Source organism: Hibiscus syriacus, unplaced genomic scaffold (assembly GCF_006381635.1).
Source record: "Hibiscus syriacus cultivar Baekdansim isolate YM2019G1 unplaced genomic scaffold, ASM638163v2 tig00110557_pilon, whole genome shotgun sequence".
NCBI lineage: Eukaryota > Viridiplantae > Streptophyta > Magnoliopsida > Malvales > Malvaceae > Hibiscus > Hibiscus syriacus.
In genome coordinates, this window is record NW_024062780.1 from 1,454,591 (window position 1) to 1,475,589 (window position 20,999).

The following is a 20,999-nucleotide window of genomic DNA, read 5'->3' on the forward strand; positions in this document are numbered from 1 at the left end:
GTGATTCTTGTTGATTCAATACAAATGAGAAGGTACAAAACTGAATGACCGCACTCTTTGTGATCATTTAACCAGGGTCAGGTGTTGTATTTTGTCTAATGCGGTTCTCGAACATACCCATCAACAGCAAAGTTTCGAGTGGCGGAAGGGATTGCTAAACGAAATCCATCCAGTTCAGGCCTTGCGATTATTTGACATCCTAGTCGAGACCTGAAAAGTTCAAGAATATGACAATCCATTTAGATTAAACTTCGACATACATACATACATACATGCATGTATATATTCTATGTGATGAATGAACTCACGTTTCTGTAAGACCAAAGGCCAGGTCCAACATGTCATTCTCCTCATCACTTGGATCTTCTAATTTATTGTAGTACTCCATATCCTAGCAAAAAAGTTGAATACTAAGTCCCTAATAGTTTGTTTGAAAGAAGATTATGAATTACTATGAATCAATCAACAGCATGATGATTGATTAGCATACCATCACTATGACATGGCATGTTGAGCAGGCAAGTGAGCCTTCACATGCTCCTGCAATGACGGCACAATCAGACATTATATTTTAGGAAAGGAACGTAAAGTAATCAATCAAGTAAATATATGTGTTACCAAAACGGTTTATTGGTATCACTAAAGAATAAGGAGATTTAAAATCACATTATGTTGTACTATAATCGGTAATGCATACTTCATGTGAACGAATTACTCCAATGAGGCAATTGTTAGATCCACGGAACGCTACAAAATTAATGGATCAACAATAGGTCATAAGTCTTGCCTTCGAGCTCTATATCATTTTGATGAGCTGCTTCCAACATTGACATTCCGATGGGCACTTTAATGGGGATTTCTTCTCCATCCTTTGAAACAAATGTGACAGATATCCTGAAAAATAAGATGATCTAACTTGAATAAATGGAGGGGGAAAACAGTTGTACATTAAAAACATATAGAACCATTAAGTGTTTAAAGAACAGGGTTGAGATGCTATCAAACTCCAAACTTTCATTGTCTGTGAATGAATTGCAATCTGAATCTTCCACCAAATAGAAGTTTAAAAGCCCCATTGTGCAGGGATGGAAAGTAGAGAAGAAAAATACACAAAATCTGATTAAAGACACATGCATACTTAGACACAAGTCCTCCTATTGAGGGTCTGGTGCTCTGGATGCCACCCTAACCCACATATCACCTGAGGCATTAATGGACACTGAAGGTTGAAGTTCACCTTGAAGTATGCTAAAATTTGTCTAAACGATATCAAGTCACCATGCTCACACAGTTTTATTTGAAAACTTCAGACGTTTCTTTCAGTTTGTCCCCTCCCTCAGAAGCATTGTTGGAAGTTGAGTTAGAAAAATCATGATGCTTTCGAAATATGGCCCCCTTAAAAGCTCTAGTTTCGGGCAGTAATTCAATCTGTCCAAAAAAATTGAAGAAAAGAGAAATAGATCATGGGAAAAGTTCAGTAATTATTCGCTATAAGTGAAACATTCTCTCTCTTTTTTTTACATATAAATAGTCAATACTGAAATCCATTTCTTATCCCATTCTGTAAAGTGCAACACCAACTATTTTTCTATCATTCTTCAATTTCTATACCCATACCAACCACAATTTTTTCACACTTCAATGAATTCTGGCAAGTACCATCACCTACAACCGATTAATGTTCGGATTTCGTCAAATGTCGGTCAGTACGCTTACCAGATTTCTCGCGTGCTTGTCATCCATGTTTTGGTGCTATATTCCTACCCCACTGACAAATCCACAAATTGTTACTATAACTAAAATTGATCAAATCATTCCATCCCCTCACTAAACAAATTTACTGCCACACTATTTCTTCTGTAGATATTATAAGAGAGCATTCTTTCCACATGAAATCCAATCTGCAAAATGTTGTCTACTAGCTCATCTAAAACCACAATTTACATGAACAACAAATATACCCAAAAGACTGTCCGCAGATTAATCGACCTAATTATAATGAGTGCAATGCTTGATTGTGTCATTAGCGAATTGATTAGTGCAGTCAATGCATTTCATCTCCTAAAAATCACAGGGTATCCACTATAGGGTAACATAATCATCTCTATCATTCATGATAATTAACATGGACAAGAACATATGAAAATCACTAGTTTCGCTTTGAACATTGTCGACAACAAACCAATACGAGAGTAAACAATAAATATATGTCCTAGGGATGTAGCTGGTGCTTGCCATACGTCAGAGTGAACCAATTCTAGAACACTTTTGACTCTAGAATTTGATGTGTTGAATTTCAACTGATGTTGCTTACTTGTTATGCAATGCTCACACAAAGTAAGTGATACATTTGTTAAGCCTGGAAGTAGTTTTTGCTCCACAAGGACTTTCATTCCTTGTTCTGACATGTGTTCAAGTTTTTGATGCCATAGCATTGCAGAATCTGAATTACATGAGGCAACAGAGGCTTCTGCTTCTACCAAAGTCTCTCCCTTCAGCATGTACATGTTTGCAGCTATTTTTTCTCCTTTCATCACCACAAGTGCTCCACGGAACACCTTCATGATTCATTTACGTGTTCAATCTTGCTTGCATTATTATCCAACAATCCGTAGGATAATAAATTTTTCTTCAGGCCTTTCACGTGCCGCATATCTCAAACAACTTTAATTGTTCCATCATGAATCTTCAATTTGATGGTTCTCACGCCAATGATCTCTAAGGCATGATAATTGCAACTATACACAGATCCTCCTGAGACAAGTTCATAATGATGAAACCATACTCTTCTTGAGGTCAAATGATATGTTGCTCCTGAATCAATGAGACATATATCAGCAAATCGTTTTCTATCTTCCATGGTGGTTGATGCTTCACAGCATAGAGCATCTTCATCATCTGAAGTGTTTGTTGTATTGCCTTGTGGATTGGAGTTTTTATTTAGACTTCAACAATCTTTCTTCAATTGACCCTTCTTTCCACAGTTGTAACATTTTAAATTCTTCTTACTCCTCGACTTCGATCTATCATGTTTTTGATTGCTGCTTTGGCCACGTTCTGTTGATCTCCCTCTCATCGTTGTCATCGTTGTCAACGCTTCTGCTTGTTGCAGATTTACTTGTTTGTCTTCCTTGTTCTTGCGCCAATTTTCTTCTTGTAGAACAACAGCTGCAACGTCATCGAAGACTAGACTAGTGACATTACTGTTTGTCAAGTTGATGATGAGTTGATCATACGAATCTGATAGACTTTGAAGTAGAAGTTCAGCACGTTCTTGTTCTCCTATTTTACAGCTTAAGAATGTAAGCTGAGAAAATAAAGTGTTCACTGTATTTAAGTGCTCCGTCACTGAAGTAGATTATGGCATACGGAGAGTGTACAATTTTCTCTTAAGGAAAATTTATTATGCAACGATGTGGCCTCGTACAGTTTGGTGAGATGGTCTCATATCTCCTTAACTGTCTTCTTCTCCTCGATGCTTGACAATATTTCATCTGTTAATGCTAGATGAAAGTTTGCCATAGCATTCCCGTCCATTTCAATCCATTTGTTGTCATATGTGAAATCCACCTGTCTTTCACTGATAGCTGCTAGACAACAATCTTTCCTCAGGATGACCTTCATCTTCAATTTCCACAGTGAGAAATTTCTACAATTGAATTTTTTAATATCAAATTTTGTTGTCATAGCTTCTATTACGGATAGCTCCCACTATTTCACTATCGTGAATAGTCTCTAGAACATTCAAAGAATGGGTAATACCTTCTTACTTTCTTATATTGGAGGATCCACCTTTTGGTGACAACCACAAAGACAATAAGTAGATATTACACACTCAAATCTGGCTCTGATTGCGAAAGACGGCTATCGGATGGAGCAAAATCGCAACTGATAATTTGAGAAAATAAAAATAAAGATAAAGAAAACACAAAATTTACGTGGAAAACCCCTAAATAATATAGGGTAAAAACCACGGGCAACGATAGAATAATTTCACTATGAGAAAATAAGAATTACAACTTCTCTCGATCTACCAAGGAGAAAACAATGATAATTCTCTTTTGATAAAAAAGAGAAAACAACTCTCAAGAAAACTCTCTAAATTCTCTAGTATTGGGAGAAAGCTATAATGATTTGGGATGATTTTGAAGCTAAATGAGCTAGGGTATTTATAGTTGAAGTTTAAGGGCTAATTTGTAAATACCCTAAATTACAATGACTAAAATTGAGATTTTACCATTGTTGAAAAATCAACAATTTCAGCTATATTTTTCCACACCACCGAAAGCCATCGAAATCCATGTGCACCAAAATGTTTTGCTTGATTTTTCAACATGTTTGGCCACCTTTGCTTGACTTTTCAACAATCTCCCACTTGAAGATTTGATTGGAACAATCATATCTTCACACCACTCTTTCTACCTTGTACATTTATGTTGCTTACGTCTCTGACAGGCCACAGGAGGATCGACACCAGGTAAATTTATCAGCGTTGATCGCCTTCATCATGAAATCTGCTATGTTGTCTTTAGTATGGATCTTCTGCATATCTACTGTTCCTTCTTCCACCTTTTCACGAATGAAATGGTATTGAACTCGTATGTGCTTTGTCCTTGAATGAAATGTTGGATTCCTTGCTAGATGCAAGGCGCTTTGACTATCACAAAACAAAGAGACATACTCTTGATTCTGCTTCTGTTGTGGACGTAGCCACAACTGACTGCAATTTTGAAACCCAACTTACAGCTCCACCAGCAACTTTGAACACATATCCTGTAGTAGATTTGCTTTTATCTAAATCACATGTATCGTCAGAATCTACATACCCATTGATTAGTAAGTTTGAACATCCGTAACATAATGCAATATTTGAGGTCCCTTTGATGTATCTTAGGATCCTCTTTATTGTATTCCAATGCTCTTTGCCTGGATTCGCCATGTACCGACTAACCACTCCCACTGCTTGTGCAATGTCTGGTTTTGTGCATATCATAGCGAACATTAAACTTCCCACTGCCGATGGATACGACACTCGAGACATCAACATCCTTTCTTCTTCACTGCTATAACTCATATTGGAGGATAATTTGAAGTTAATAGGAAGAGGGGTAGAAATTGGCTTACAATCTTGCATGTTGAATCGTGACAAGATCTTCTTCAAGTAATTCTTTTTTGAAAGTCAAATCTTCCTATTACTTCTGTCTCGGTGAATTTGCATCCCTAGAATCTTGTTTGCTAATCCCAAGTCCTTCATTTCAAATTCCCTAGCCAGTTGTGCCTTCAATTCGTCAATATGATATTTGTTGGGTCCTGCAACCAACATGTCATCCACATAAAACAGCAATATAACAAAATTGTTATCACCAGACCTCTTGAAATAAGCACAAGGGTCTGCATTAAGTCTGTTGTATCCAAGGCACATGATGAAGGAATCAAATCTCTTATACCAACACCTCGGCGCCTGCTTTAGACCGTATAGAGATTTGTTCAACCTGCAAACCAAGTTCTTTTTTTCGTCTTCTTTAAAACCTTCAGGTTGGAGCATGTAAATCTCTTCTTCAAGATTTCCATGAAAAAAAATTGTTTTAACATCTAGCTGCTCTAGATGTAAGTTCAATGTAGCACACATTGCCAAGACCACTCGAACTGTTGTTAGTCGAACCACAGGAGAAAAGCACTGTGTGCGTCAAGGAGATGAGATAATTTGAGATTTTAAGTCATCAAAATTTGATAAATAAGGTATGGCTAAATCATAATGTGTAAGTAATTTTGGACATAAAAATATAAGATTTATTTTTTTCTTAAACTTTGATTAATTTTTGAATCGGAAAATAATGTATCTTTAAACTCTTTCATTTAACAACAATAATGATATCAACCGAATTAAGACTCAAAAAATAAAATATATTAACTTCAAATATAATATTTTAGATTAATTACGATATTTAATTATAATATTATAGATCATGTAGTCTTTTAATTGATTTTAATTAGAAAATATATTTTGAATTTTTAATATTTTTGATCTTTTAAATTTAACACTCTCGATTTATACTTAATGTTTGAGTGATTTACGGCGAAGACCATTCAAGTTTAATATTCAACAAATTTAATTCTAGTTCATTACCTTGTGAATCAAATGAGATTAATCTGAAGTAAACTAATTGATCAAAGTAATATTTAATTAAAAACAAATAATATTTTATTATCAAAAAACAATATGTATTCAAACTTCGAGGATGATATTATTATAATGGAAATCAGTAATCACGATGATAATCGAGATTATGGAAAAGGAATATTCATATTAAAGGACAACCGTGTTTGGCCATTTAGAAAGGACTTGACATGCTTTCCGAACTAAATACAGATCAAGTAATTATGTTCAGAAATCGGGTTTCCTCCGACATTGTGAGCTGTAGGTTGGTTCTCAATGTAATTGAGGAGATACTTGAAAGTCTCGATCTCGCAAGGGAGAGTAAGGCCACCGCTGTGATCGTATCCAAATTCCTCCTCGGCTTTTTCCAGCAAAATCTTGAAAACAGGGTGGCTGAGGTAGCCGGTGGGGATGATGAATCGTCGGAGCTCAGGGCCGACGTACACGGCCAAGTATCCTTTGGGAACATCAGGCGCCGGTTCGGGGCTGTGGCAGCTCTCGTCGTCGGAATCGTTATGGGTTATATCTGTTTGGATTTTGCGGATTGATGGTGAGACGTCCCCATGGTTTCCTTTTGAATTATGGGTGTTTGGCCTTGACCCGAACGTCACGGTTTGCCACTTTTGAAGCATTCCTTTTAGTCTAACGATCTGCTTGATCCCGGTCGACTTCACACCACTTTGCGGGACCATCGTTGAATATCCGATCGCAATGGTGAAAAGAGAAGAAGCCCAGTGACTAAAATCAAATGAATAAGAAAATTGATTTTGAGATCGGTGAGCTGTCTAACATGCAAATTTAACCATTTACCTTAAACCATTGAAGAATTCCCAACATGATCAGCCATGAAACATCAGCACAAAATTGTCTTTATTTTTCACATTAATATTTGTCATTATGCAAAAGAAAATGGGAAAAGCTTGTTACCTGAATCTGAGGGAAGGAATCAGCAGAACGCCTTAAGGAATGAAAGCCACTGCGGCGGAGGAAATTGAATGAAAAAAACTACCACAAATGATGTCAAGAAAAACATCAAATGGGATACCCAGAAAAAAGTATAAATCCTTGTTACAAAATTAGCACAAGTTGGTGGATTTTATTTTTGGGTTTTTTTTTTAATTATTACTAGAAAATTTGTGTTGTTTCATTGATTGTCGATCCATAATTTTCTCTGGATTAAGCGATTATGTCGGAGGAATGCTAAAAAATAATAATTTTAGTAATTAACTAATAAAGTAAAAGTAAATGCTTCTCTTAATCTTTTGGCCAAGATCATTAATCTCTCATGTATATTACATAGTATATAATAAGAAAAAAAAAATGACATTGAGCAGCGATGCTCTACGATATTGCCATTACATAATGTACACGGGAATGCTTCGTTTGGTCTCCACGAGCAATCAACAAGCGTAGAACTCGACGAGTTCCTCCATCGACTCAACCCGAGGATCGTCATTTTCGAGCATCCAAAGCAAGTGTTCGAACAAGACAACCTCGCACGACACGTTGATGACATCGTCGTTTTTGCCGATCAACCGTCCCGTGAGTTCACGGAACAAAGGGGTTTCGATGATGTCGGAGCTAATAAGGTACCGCCTCCGGGACTTTCCCAACGTAGACAGGGTGGAGATTTGTCGATGAATACTCATTGTCGATATCCGAAGCCGCCACTACCGAGCTCGATGTAGGGCGGCTTTGCTTGTTGTTGAAGGAGTTTAGCTTTTTGAGAACTGACTTGAGCTTCGTTAGCTTGTCGCTGCCTTCGCCATTGCCCCTTGAATATTTGAGGATTTGAAAAGTTTTTTTTTTTTTTTTACTGTGAAGTGTGAAGGCCGAGAGAGAAGATGTAACCGGTTGCGAGCAAAGGAGGAAGGTTCGTCGGATTATAAAGGAGTTATAGAATGGCGAAATCATCTGAATGTGCTTAAGCAGTTTAGCGATATCATTGCGAGATTATGTGCGACACATAGCATGTGATTAGCATTATCAAACTACTAATGATCAATGTTAATTCATTTTCAAGGAATGCATGTCTTTTATACATACTTGCGTATATGTTCCTAAACATTGAATTCTTATCGTATTTTCGTATCAATTTAACCCATAAATTATTTTATTGCATCATTCTATATCATTCCTCTAACTTAAAACCCTAAATTATAAATCATAAGTTAGTATTTGAGGTTTATGGTTTAAAGGCAAAGACGAAGCCACTAAGGGCTTGGGAGGGGCTGTGGCAAGGGGTGAGTGTTTGATCGAGTCGAGTCGAGTCAAAAAATTTCGAGTTATTCGAGTTGACGAGTCCTATTTTATAACTCGGATTTGATTTGAATTTTTTCGAGGTGAGTCGGATTTATAAAATTCGAGTCAAGTAGAGTCAAAACAAATTTTTGAGTTTCTATAAGGTCAAGGCGTTCGTTAAGGACGCGGGTTTTTGTGGGTTTTTTCCGGTTGTTATGAATCCTAGAGGTTGCGCTAACCAGCCACTCACCACTCCGCGGTAAGCCATTGAGTTCTGAAAGTGAATTTTGTTCATTTTAGTATTGTTTCATTACTTCTTTTGCTTGTTTGCATTTGTTTAAAATACTTGTAACATGTTTGAAGTAAATGGGGAGTATTTACTTGGAATCATTTCTATTGACAGAATCTCAGCTAGGCTAATCAAAATAATTATCTATTATATGCTGGGTGTTTTGTATTTCCCTGCAAATTTCTTGAAAAGCCGTCTGAAACCAAGGCTACTTAACGACTTCATATATGGAGGTTGTTCACAGCTGCTGACAGTGATGATATCTCCACAGCTACACAGTTCATCTATAAGGCAAGACCATGGAACACATTGATGGGTGTTGGCTGGGGATATGGTGCAAACATGTTGACAAAATGCTTGGCTGAAGTTGGTGAGAAAACACCTTTGACAGCTACGACTTGCATAGACGATCCTTTTGATTTGGAAGAGGCCACACGATTGACTCCTTATCACATTGCTTTAGATGAAAAACTCACTGGTGGATTTATAGAGATATTCTACGATCTAATAAGGTTGGTTATTGCTTAAAAAATTGTATCTCTCCACTCAAAGTCACTCAAAGTCACCAGCCTACTTCTCTGTTCTTGTTCTTCATATAGAGCTACAGTAACTTGGTGCCATCATCTTACTATTGAGGTAATGTCATCTTCTCTTTTCACAATTATGGTCCTTCACTTATTTGGATTTTGAGGCCCGAAATTGTTAAGTCCTACATGATTTACTTAATATTTCATGATAAGAATCATAAGTTGTTTGTTTCCATTGCCAACTATATCCTGGTTATTGCAAGTTGTACTAACCAGGCTGGAGTGACATGTTCTGTAGCTTATGTCATCAAACTTGATAAAGTTTCCCCATATATATTTTTATTTATGATTTAATGATTAATTAATTAAAATGAAAATTGATTAAAATTTTAATAAATGGTTTAAAATCTTAATATTTAGCAAATAAAATAAGAATTAGAAAAAATTGGATTACGAAATTTATGATTTATTTTAATTTTTACTGACGGTCTCCACGTGGTTGGTAAACGATATGGCATCGCGATTATTCAAATAAAAACAAAATAAAGAGAAGATTAAAATGGAAAGGACATACTTTCGATTGAAAACGCTATATTAAAACAATGCCGGCGAAGAAGAAGAAGTACAAAATGAAATACAAAAGGGCCTTTTCTTTTCCCTTATCCGATTCAAAAGCGAAAACAACAAATTATTATTCTCCAGAAAAGAGGCCCATCGCTGTTCATCACCCTCAGTTTACTCCTCTGCCAAAGGAACTGATTCAGCCTATAACAATTACAAAACCAGTAGCGTTATAATTAAAACCGGAGAGACCTTGAAGAAACGAGTGAAAGAGCGAACCGGAGTGAGAAAATTACCAGTTTGCGGTACTTGAGAGCATAGAACATCTCAAGGTAACGGCGGCTCTCGCGGCGTTCGAGGTTGGAGACATGCTTCCAGAATCCGTACACTCCGGTGAGTGTCAATAGTCTCTCGGAGTAGATCTTCCATGTATATCTGATTTCCAAACCATTACAACAATTTGAATTTCGTTAGAACAAAGCAGCAGCATAGAACGTTGACGCAAATATGAAAAAGTAGTACAAGATTGCCGAGAGCTTACTTCTCCTCAATACGTTGCAATCCTCCTTGTGAGATCTTGTCCCAGTGAGATGGATCCACCTTACACTTCTCGAAGAAATCGACAAGTATCTCGGCAGCTTGATATCCGTGGTAAGGATCGATGTTGAAACCGGATTTGCCGTGGACAATAATCTCAGCCGGTCCACCGTTGCAAGTCGCGAACGTCGGCAGACCACAAGTCATTGCCTCCACGACTGTTAATCCGAAAGCTTCGTACAATGCGGGTTGTACGAATGCGCCTTTGGTGTCGCAGATGTATCGGTAAAGTTCTCCATTGCGGATTCTGTTCATTTGGGATGATATCCATCTGAATTGGCCGTTCAAGTTGTACTTTTCGATCAGCTCGAACATCTTCTTCATTTCGGCTTTCTCCTCCAAATCTTTCGATTCCTTTCGCCTGTCTCCACCTACAACTACAAGGTTAACCAGCTCGCGCAGCTTTGCGTTCTTGCCATACCACTCGACGAGCCCGGTTAAATTCTTGACACGATCCAGCCTCGCCATTGTGAACAGAATTGGCTTGTTGTGGTCATTGAGCACACATCTGTCGGACAATCATGGAGAAATTGTTAGATCGGACAACACCTGCTTTAGTAATCGGTTTTGCTAAAGGAAAACTTGCACTTACAAGTGTTCTTCATTCTCGACTTTGCTGTAAAGAAGGTCTTCAATCTCGGGATGGAAATGCTTCAACCTCCTCTTCTCCTCGGTGTAAGGGAAGTATATCTCCATATCAGCACCGGGGGACACAATGTTGAATTTGGGATCGAACACATCGATACCATGTACGACACGGTAGAGACCAGGAAGAGTGAAAGCGGTGTGGCTCTCGTACTGACCAACAGTGTCCTTGCTGGAAATCATTAGAGAATTATATCGAGTTAATGATCTATATCGGCAGAGTTGGCGATGGATTTCAAGAAAAATATTAGTAGATTAAATACTGAGGACACAAATCATCTATATATGTATATACCTTCCTGCAATTTCCTGGAAAGTACTGGTGATGATGAAATCTGTATGGTTCATGGCAAAAAGATCAGCTGTAAATTGGCAGGAGAAATGGTATTTGTCTTCAAGCTTCTTCCAGTAGATATCTGAATCTGGATATTTTGTCTTCTCCAAAGCATGGGCAATGGTACACTATACAAGGGTGAACAACCAAGTCATTTTACCGAAATACATCAAAATATGAGATCGTCATACAAGATCCGAGCGAATTAGTTTCTCACAAACCTGTGTGACACCCAATTTATGTGCAAGCAAGGAGGCGACTATATTGCCATCACTGTAGTTTCCGATGATCAGATCTGGCTTGCCTTGCAACTCTTTGGAAATTTCATGAGCAACATCCTATGAAACAAACAAATTTACTAGTAAATACAACAGATGTGATCTACCAATGAATATAAGAAGATCAATGGTTCATATGGTTCACCTCGGTGTAAGTTTCCAAATATGGCCAGACTTCGAATCTCGAGATCCACTTACGCACAATTCCCTTCTCTGTTCTAAAAGGTACTCGAAGAATATCCGAGTACTCTGTTCCGTATACCTTCTCAAGTCGTTGGCCACAAGTTGTTCCGACAGCATCAGGAAGAAGTCTAGTAATCTGAAAAAGAACATAGGCAAATAAGCACACAGAATAGCCAAAATCACATGCCGAAGAAAGCTGAAACAAAGCAGTAATCAAGAAATCTCACAATGAGGATACGAGGGGTGATGTTGAGTCCTTGCTGCTTGATACGGAGGAGCATCTCATTCTCTAAAGCTCGGACTTGATCCAAGATATAAACAACCTGGCCACCGGTGTCGGGGTACCCCAAAACATTGTCTTGAGCAAAGTATCCGTGGGGAGTAAGAATCACAACATTGAACACCATGGGGATCCTCCCAAGGAACTTCTCAAGGGTGCAAGGATCAGGTGCCTCGAGAAGATCCAAAAGGAGTTGGATCATCTCAAGCACTCGTTCGGCGGTGTCTCCCCAACCCCTCTCCAAACCGATTTCCTGGAATCTGTGTTCGAATTCGGCATATGGTGTCTCGACAGGCAGCGTACCAAGATACTCCTCTGCCTTCCTTAGAACATGTTGGAGAGCATTCAGGTTCTGAATTCTATCATTCAACATCATGTTCTGCAAATTAAACAAAAAACAACTAAAACCCTCAGTACTTTAAACCCACAAAAACAAAATAGACTATACTATGAATCTGTCAGATCCTAGCACTGACAACAAATTTGACTGAAGTTTTTATGGGCCATACCTTGCCCTTGTGGCAGTGGACTCTGAGGAATTCAAGCAAAGGGTGCATACTCTCCTTATCATGGAACAATTTTGCAGAAAGGTGGCGATTAAGAAACTCCACACCGTTACCAATCGACTTCGAAAGTGTTGGGCGAGGGAAAGATGAATTGAAGGGCTCAAAATCCAATTCCAAAACAAAGTTTCCATTTGAACTGCAAAACAAAACGAAGAAGAAGAAGAAGAGAAAACATTGTTAAAGACCAAGAAACCTGAATAAACAGATCAAATCAACTCTACAACGTATATAATATGTTTACCTTCCATCAACAAGCTCTTCCTTGAAGTGAAGATACTCAGCAACAGAGAGCTCTTCAATGACAAGGGCGTGAACGTTCACTCTAATGTACTCCCAAACACCAGGCCTTGGACGAACAGCAAGTGCCACCCACGGGGGCAACACGATCGCTTCCTAAAACACAAAGAAATGACCAAGATCAAGTCTCTGTAAACCAAAACAAACGAAAAGAAAACGGAGAAGACGGTTTATTTTACCTGACTAGCCTTCAGTATTTCAAAAAATGCACCATCGGCGAGCTTCTTCCTGTTTTCTTCAGGGGTAGCTTCAAATTCGAGGATGATCTGATGGTGTTGCAGAATTCCTTTTCCTTTGCCCTCGATCCTGTAATAAAATATACCAACCATGTAAACAAATTCCAAAAGCAACATGCAGAGCTTATTTGAGAACAAATCAGCTTAAAATTACCTAGAGAGGAAGGCCAAAATCTCGTTCCTGTGAGCGATAAGGGTTTCATCCAAACGCTCACGGAGACTGTGGACGCGGGTAAGTGCACGCTCAGCCATTTCTTTGAACTAAATAAAGAGGGAAAAAAACAGAGTAAGTGTAAGTAAGCAAAGGCTCATCCAAATATCTTTCACGTTTAGTGTTCAACTAAGTTTCAAAACACATGGTATTATGAGATTCATTTTTCATTTTAAATCTTAATGCAGCTCAAAGAGGATCCTTAAAACCACCACTTGGAGTGGATCATATGGCACTGTTTTCCAAGAGGAATTTGGGCAGAGAAACACCCCTGTTCGACCCCAAAATCATGGTTTTATTTTGGCAGAGTTTTATTTCGTCAACATGGAAATTTCGAGAGCAAAATGGGCAGAGAGACGGTATCCCAGAAGGTCGAAGACTCAAAATAAGCATAGCGACACGTGGAATGAAGTGAATTCTTCATCAAAAGCTTCGAGCTTAAGATGAAGAAGATGAAATGAACTAAAGAGCATATCAAACATAAAAACTAAACTAAAAGAGAACGGAAAATAACAGAGAAACAGAAAATCACCTAAACGAAAATAACGAAGGGAGGGGGTTAACGCAATGGAGAATGGAATGGAGAAAGCTGGAGTCGATAGAGAATTTATAGAAGCGAAGGCCGATAAATTATGGTAAAAATAAATTTAAAAAACGGTATAGATTCATAAATCCAAAAAACAAAAGAAGAGTAACTGCGGTTAAAAACTTTGAAATATTAAAAAAATTGAAGGAAAAAATTAGGAATCTGAGGACGTCGAATGAAATTTCATAAGCCGACAGATTTTGGTTATGTTGGTAATTTCCAACATTAATTTTAAACTTAACGAAATGTCAAATGTCTCTACAGTACAAAAGGCAGAGGATCAACCGCTAGTTGGTCCAGAAATAAAAAGAGTAAAGTATATAATAGGTCACTTAACTATTATTAAATGATCATTTAATCATGAAAACTTTCTAAAATTACAAATTGACCATTAAGTTTGTCAAAATATTTGAAAACAATCGCTATAATTATTGAAATAAGAATAAATTTTAATAATTATTTTATAATAAATTGATGAAATTTAATAATTATTTTATAATAATTGAATAAATATAGTAATAATATTATAAGAATTGTACAAAATTATAAAAAAAAAGTACAAACAGATGTACCTTAAATTGAAAAAACAGCAGGTTTGATCTAATTATAAAATGGGCTATTTATTTAAATTAATAATTTCATTCATTATTTGGAAATAAATAAATCGACATGTTAAGTTAACAAGAAATAGCATAAATAAAAGTCATTTTAGAAATAGGCTTGAAAAGATAAGAAGTGGGGTCAAAGGCAGGTGCTTGTGATCATCACAGTCGGGACTTTCTTTATCTTTTTGTTTTATTGTATTAATAAAAAGAAAGTTAAAATTTCTGCAAATATTGCGTGGATTTTTCCCTGTTTTTCTTGAATATGATGTAATAAATAGTGACGTATAAATTTTCTTAAGGAATTTACCATTTACTCCTGACATAGTTTTTCTCACCAACCTAAACTCCAGTGAATAATGATGTGTTTTACCCCGAAGTAATTAGTCATTTTCCACTTCCCTTATGATAATTTATATATATATTTTAGAGAGAAAGAAAAATGGTCCACCGTTCTCAGATCAGCGTGAAAGTCACGGCGCGTCGGCTACGGTACGTGGTGGGCTCACGACTGTTTGAAAGCCAATAGTAAAATGTAAAAGAAACCAAAGATATTCGGGTGCAACGTGGCACGGTTGCATTGGCGGTTGGGAAACTCGAGTTCCCGTCAGATGTAAGTATAGCTGGCAAGCCATATGAAAGTGCAAGACAGCCCGCTCTAAAACTGGATCACCCGAACATTTCATCGATGTCCGACGTGGCACGAGAGCACCGACAGTATATAAATAAATTCATAAGATCAAAATAGAATAATATTCAACGGTTCTGAACAAGCTTATCTAGATATTTTAATTTATTTTTAGTTTAGGAAATTGAGAAGGGAGACAATAATGCCGCCTGGGAAATCCATGGGGTGGGTGGGTGGGTGGGTGTTGCGGTTTTGGGGTCACCTGGTATTTTGATTTTCCAACCCCTCCAGTGGTTTATGACTTAATGTTGACTTCATACATGGCGTTAATATTTCTATTAATTATAATTAAAGGGATCATTATTGTATACATAAGCTGTGAAAGTAAAATATTTAACCAACTGTATGTTATAGTGCGAGTAGTTAAATGGGATGATTGTTGTCGTTAAAGGTATTTATTCGAAAATCAACGTCTACAAATGTTTTAAACGTTCATTATCAAATGATTTAGAATATTTAGAACATATACTATATTGTAAACACCATAGTTTAATAAAGAAATTATATTTTAGAACCAATTGAGTGATCTTGGTAGTAAAAGAAAATGTTTTTCTCTTTATAGATCCTAAGTTCGAGCAACTATGTCTAAAAATTATAACTTTATCTTAGATCGATAATCATGAAATGAAGCCATACCCTCTTTATCCCATAAAATGTGTCAATTGTTGATTTTTTCTGATCAAATTTTTAAATCTTTGATTGGTTACTATTTAAAATTTATTATTGATAAAATATGTAAAAATATATTTTAAAAAGCTTCAATCGAGTAGTTTTTAAATATATATTTTATAAAATGTAGTTATTTAAAATATTTAAAATAATCATGATTAAAATATGAAAATTTTAACTTTTAAAAAGTTAATTGATATTGTTTTGGAACGGAAATAATATTATTTTTCTCTTAATTTTTCAATATTTAAATTGGAAGAAAATACTACGATGTTAATAAATTAAAAGAAATCTGGAAATAGGAGTTCAAGAATAAAGTTTAGCATGCTTTTTGCATAAATTTACCCCCCAAAAAAATCCAACAACAACGTTGGTCACAAAAATAAAATTGAAAAGTTGGATGTAGACGGAAATTTTTGAAGTTGTTTGACCTAAATGCAAACATAAAATTAGGGATGGGCATTTAAACCCGACCCGATCGGGTTGGGTCGAGTCGGGTTTAGGGTGAAAAAATCCGACCCGACCCAAAAAATATATATAATTTTACCCTATATTTTTAAGGATAATTATAATAATATCCCTATATATATAATTTTTTTTTCCAATTAAGTCACTGTTTTTATTGAATAAAAATAAATTTTTTATTTCAGATCGGGTCGGGTCGGGTTCCTATATCATATATTCGGGTCGGGTCGGGTGGAACCTTGTTTTGGTCGGATCGGGTCGAGTCTCGGGTGGAGGCTCTCTTGTTTTCGGGTCGGGTCGGTGGACCAAAAACACGACCCCAACCTGACCCATGCCCATCCCTACATAAAATTGACTAATGGAGCGAAATGTACCCTTTATTTCTAGTGGTTACAGATTCGAGCATCAGAGACTGCAGAGTATTTAAACATTTACGTCAAATGGTTGAGAGTCTTTAAAACAAGTAATGCCACTAATAAACAACCTAGATTAATAAAAGAAATTCAAAAGATTTTATCATATCCCTTTAATCTATGAGGCTGTTATAGTAAAATACAAATAGAATGCATAATATTGCATGAAAATATTAATGAAAAATAAAAGAGGAGGGAAATAAATAATAATAATGATAAGTGGTTGTTAAACATCATTTATTTTGTTACATTAACATGTCGCTAATCATTGTAATTTGGTGCTTAGAATTCACTCAAGTGGTAGATTCGTCGTCGAGATATTTAGGTAAAATAATAATAATTTTATTTAACTTATTCAAGTTAATGAAAACGAAAACTGACCCGAACAATTTGGTTTATTATGGCCAACTTGGTGAATTAAAAATTATCAGTAGAATGATGGGTGTGATTACATCGATTTGAACGTTTTTTATTTAGTAGATTTTAATAATAAAATATCCTCAAAACTAAACTAGTAATTACTAATAAAAACAAATGTGAGGGTCATGCACACACACAAAAATAGGGTAAACTACACATTTAGTATCTCAATTATCAATTTTGATCCATTTTAATATCTAAACTTTTAATTTTCTTTTAAAATCGTATATGACGTTTAGTTTTTGTTTCTTTTTAATATCTCATCGTTAAAAATTTAATGCGTTTAGTACTTAAACTATCAATTTTAGTATATTTTAGTACCTAAACTTTTTTTTTCAAAATTTAACGTTAAATTTTGAATGAGATGTTAAATTTTAGTACATAAATTTAAAAATTTAGATATTAAATTAGATGAAATTGATAATTTATATATTAAACACGTAATTTATCCAAAAATAATAATGCGAGTGCATTGATATTCACGCATTAGCGCCAATATATATGATTAAAAAACTTTGATGGCAACCAGGAAGGACAAAACTTAATTAATTATTACTTTAAATAAAGTGATAATGGAGATGCACCCACCTTTGCAAAATTACATTGTTGGTTGTGTTAAAATATAAATTTTCTTGATTTGGCAAGTCATTTACAAGTCTTATCCAGTGAATGAGTTGGTGAGAATTTGTGGGAATTTTATAAATATATTATTTATTTAATATTTATTTATATGTAGCGCAAAGTACATTAAATATGTATTTGGAAAATTTATATTTAATTTTTTCACCGAAACTCATATTTAAAACTCTTGAAAATTTATATTCAAATAATATAAAAGTTGAGTATCTTATCGTTGAAATCTGTTGATTTTGAATTGTTAAAGACGTGTCTTTAACCTAATCAAACTTATATCAATACGATAGTCAAAGATGATTTTAAATACTGAAATCACTAATATTTCAGAAGACAACAACTGTCTTTGACTACTATACTGATATAAATCACAAGATTCTCAAATATCGTAATTTTTAGATATATATATATTTTTTTATTATTGAGAGATTAAAGATAATGTTTGTATATTTATATATCGTCACCGCTTGACCAACTCACAAAAATATGTATATTTGGTACGTATAGTGTATATTTCTTTTTTGGATAAAAATAAGTACCATACACCGTCTAAAGTCTTTGATATGTTAATAAAGGCACGTCCCACAAAATTTATTTATTCTTTTCACTAAACGTCCTACAAAATTTATCATTTCAAAAAAAAAACGTGACTCATATGAGGTGTTTTTACCAAAAATATATTGTTTAATATATTGTTTTTCTAAATAATTTATATATAAATATTATTCCAACAATGTAGCATGGATCAATTCCTAAAAAATAATATTTTTTAATAGATTTATATTTGTGATTTTTTAACTAACCTAAAAAAAATTTTAAACTTTTAAAACGATTCTCTAATAAGTGAAGAGTGAATTCCGCCACTGGGCCTATCGCTTATATCTTACGTGACGTCAAATCATCGTATAACGCGGTATAGAGGGCACGCTTTACTACTAAGGGTGTTAAATCAGAAAATATAATCTGACCGGTGTTAGATAAGAAAATATACCGTTTACTGGTGATATATCGAAAAAATCGTCTGCTGGCGGCCTAAAAGTAAATGGGAAATGTATAGTAAATAATTTTTTTAAAAGTTTTTAGTTTATTTGAGTATAAATAGTTGATTAATAGTTAATTTTTTTGTTTTTGGTGTTTGGTAAATACATTTTTAAAAGAGTTTATTGTGTAAAATAAACTGAAAATGTAAACGCTGAAAATTTAGCAGTTTGAGAGAGCTGATTGCAAAATAAGATGTTAAATGACATATTTGACCATATTATTTCCATAATTACATCCTTGCCATAAAACATAATATAATGAAATAGCTTCCGTCCTAATATATTTTAGTGAAATTTTATTTTATTATTTAGTTTTAGATTCTCAAATATATTTTAGTTAAAAAAATATAACAAAACATCAAAGTAAAAAAAAATTAGTGTTTATATTTTACACAAGGTTAATAGTATGTATCAATCTCACAAAGTTAATATTTATAAATATTAAGTTTAAAATATATATTCAAACTTTTCAAAAATGTTCACTAATTTTTTAAATAAATTTTTAATTCGTTCTCAAAAGCATTTTATCTTAATAATTTCATCAAATAAAGATTAAAGTATTATAAAACATATATGTACTTAACAAATAAATGCATCATATCCTTATTTATCATTTTATCCATTTCAATTAAGTTTTACTAAACACTTCCATATAAATAGTTAATCAAATCAACTTCTCAAATCAGTTAATTAAATTAGTCGATCAAGCTAGATACTATAATCAACTACCGGATATCAGCTAACAGTTATTTGACAAACACCTCCTATAAATAAATATACTGTTAACCTTTGAGCTGGAAAATCCAATATGGATAAGTCCTCGACGGCCAACTATCTTTACAGGTGGTCGGGGGAGTTTTGTTTGGTCTACCTAACACCTCTTATTTCAACTCTACATCCCATTAGTGTATTATTCGATATAATTTATTAATTCATATAATTTCATTAATTAATGCATTAAATAATTGTTTTATTTTTAATACGCTGTTGAAAAGAAATTATGATACGAGGAATGAAGCTCAAATCCGGGCTGTATTTTTGCAATGACTAAATGCTAGAAGTGGCGATTGTTATGAAGTGAATGATAAATAAATGTTGCCAAATCAGCAAGTTTGAAACATTTTTTTATTAATCGAATGTAGTTATAAAATAATGTATGTTTTAAAAAAATTTAATAATTTAACAGTGAAAGTTTATCATCTTTGTAGCTCGGGATGGCAATTTAACCCGAAATCGGTGGGTTTTGATCCGACCCAATCTAATAAGTTTATTTTAAAAAAAATCGGGTTCGGATCGAGTCAGATTTTTTAAGGGAACGAAGTCAAGTCAATGTAGGTTCAAGTATAGGGTGAAAAACTCTGATTCGATCCGACCTTTAGATAATAATATAATTTCTTTAAAAATAATTCTTTTTAATTACGAGTCGGAACGGGTTGAATTGGATTTATATTCTAAAAATTCGAGTCAGATCGGACTGGAGTCGAGTGAATGATATATATTTTTTGATCGAGTGAAGGATATGTAATTTTTCAGTTAGATCGAATTCAGGTAGAAGATATATATTTTCGGGTCAAATCAAATTAACAAAAAAAAAACCGGCTCAAATTTGATCTTTGTCATCCCTACTTACAATCTATGATCCTCGAATTTAGGACATGTAAGAATAACAACCATCTCAACATAAATAATTTGGTCGTACAACCTAGAAGATATCTGAACCTTCATATGTGGTGATGTGGACTATGACTGAATTTACGACATGCTTGTCGTTCAAAAGTAATTTTCAATATGGTTTTATTTTCACGTGGACGTTGTGAGTGTCGCAACATTCATGGTCGATACTTTTAAATGAAAAAGGCGGCACCCTCATTATTCAGGAACTATTGTTGGGGATACAATTTATCAAACTTTGGCTAAATTACATCACCAGTCATTGAAATATTATTTTTAACAAAATTATTTTCAATATTATATTCTAATTATAACTATATATCATTAGAAATAATGACACGCGGGTTATTGATATAGAGAGAACACAACGTAACAATAAAAAATGTAAAAAAAAAACCACATAAACTTCA

The 20,999-nt window shown here is 34.7% G+C and overlaps 3 protein-coding genes and 1 pseudogene across 3 annotated transcripts; all 4 read right to left on the reverse strand.

The window, feature by feature from the left end:
- Position 1: 1 nt before the first annotated feature.
- LOC120131966 (adrenodoxin-like protein 1, mitochondrial) lies at positions 2–1,508 on the reverse strand. Its single transcript, XM_039148824.1, has 5 exons — positions 1,502–1,508; positions 788–894; positions 491–540; positions 309–391; positions 2–210 (listed from the first exon to the last, which is right to left on the reverse strand). Coding segments are annotated over exons 1-5 (357 nt in total). The 5' UTR covers positions 1,504–1,508; the 3' UTR covers positions 2–95.
- A 4,813-nt stretch (positions 1,509–6,321) lies between these two features.
- On the reverse strand, positions 6,322–7,192 carry LOC120132037 (auxin-induced protein X10A-like). The gene is made up of 2 exons (XM_039148889.1): positions 7,085–7,192; positions 6,322–6,895 (listed from the first exon to the last, which is right to left on the reverse strand). The coding sequence occupies exon 2, from the start codon at positions 6,847–6,849 to the stop codon at positions 6,361–6,363; it is 489 nt and encodes a 162-aa protein (XP_039004820.1). The 5' UTR covers positions 6,850–6,895; positions 7,085–7,192; the 3' UTR covers positions 6,322–6,360.
- Positions 7,193–7,494: 302 nt separating this feature from the next.
- On the reverse strand, positions 7,495–8,666 carry LOC120132102 (annotated as a pseudogene).
- Positions 8,667–9,768: 1,102 nt separating this feature from the next.
- On the reverse strand, positions 9,769–14,028 carry LOC120132153 (sucrose synthase-like). The gene is made up of 13 exons (XM_039148973.1): positions 13,935–14,028; positions 13,346–13,452; positions 13,135–13,261; positions 12,900–13,051; positions 12,602–12,794; positions 12,040–12,471; positions 11,775–11,948; positions 11,573–11,689; positions 11,313–11,479; positions 10,965–11,189; positions 10,317–10,880; positions 10,072–10,210; positions 9,769–9,979 (listed from the first exon to the last, which is right to left on the reverse strand). Exons 2-13 carry the CDS (start codon positions 13,441–13,443, stop codon positions 9,950–9,952), a joined length of 2,418 nt encoding a protein of 805 aa, XP_039004904.1. The 5' UTR covers positions 13,444–13,452; positions 13,935–14,028; the 3' UTR covers positions 9,769–9,949.
- Between the last annotated feature and the right edge of the window lie 6,971 nt (positions 14,029–20,999).

Bases quoted from the DNA above. Each gene is read 5' to 3' on its own strand.
- LOC120131966 (XM_039148824.1), bottom strand. The intron at 541-787 runs GCAAGACTTATG...CCGTCATTGCAG, and splicing joins AAATGATATAGAGCTCGAAG to GAGCATGTGAAGGCTCACTT. The intron at 211-308 runs GTGAGTTCATTC...TGAACTTTTCAG, and splicing joins GCCTTTGGTCTTACAGAAAC to GTCTCGACTAGGATGTCAAA.
- LOC120132037 (XM_039148889.1), bottom strand. From the start codon at position 6,849: ATGGTCCCGCAAAGTGGTGTGAAGTCGACCGGGATCAAGCAGATCGTT.
- LOC120132153 (XM_039148973.1), bottom strand. From the start codon at position 13,443: ATGGCTGAGCGTGCACTTACCCGCGTCCACAGTCTCCGTGAGCGTTTG. The intron at 12,795-12,899 runs GTAAACATATTA...TTTGTTTTGCAG, and splicing joins GAAGAGCTTGTTGATGGAAG to TTCAAATGGAAACTTTGTTT. The intron at 11,480-11,572 runs GTTTGTGAGAAA...ACCCTTGTATAG, and splicing joins ATAAATTGGGTGTCACACAG to TGTACCATTGCCCATGCTTT.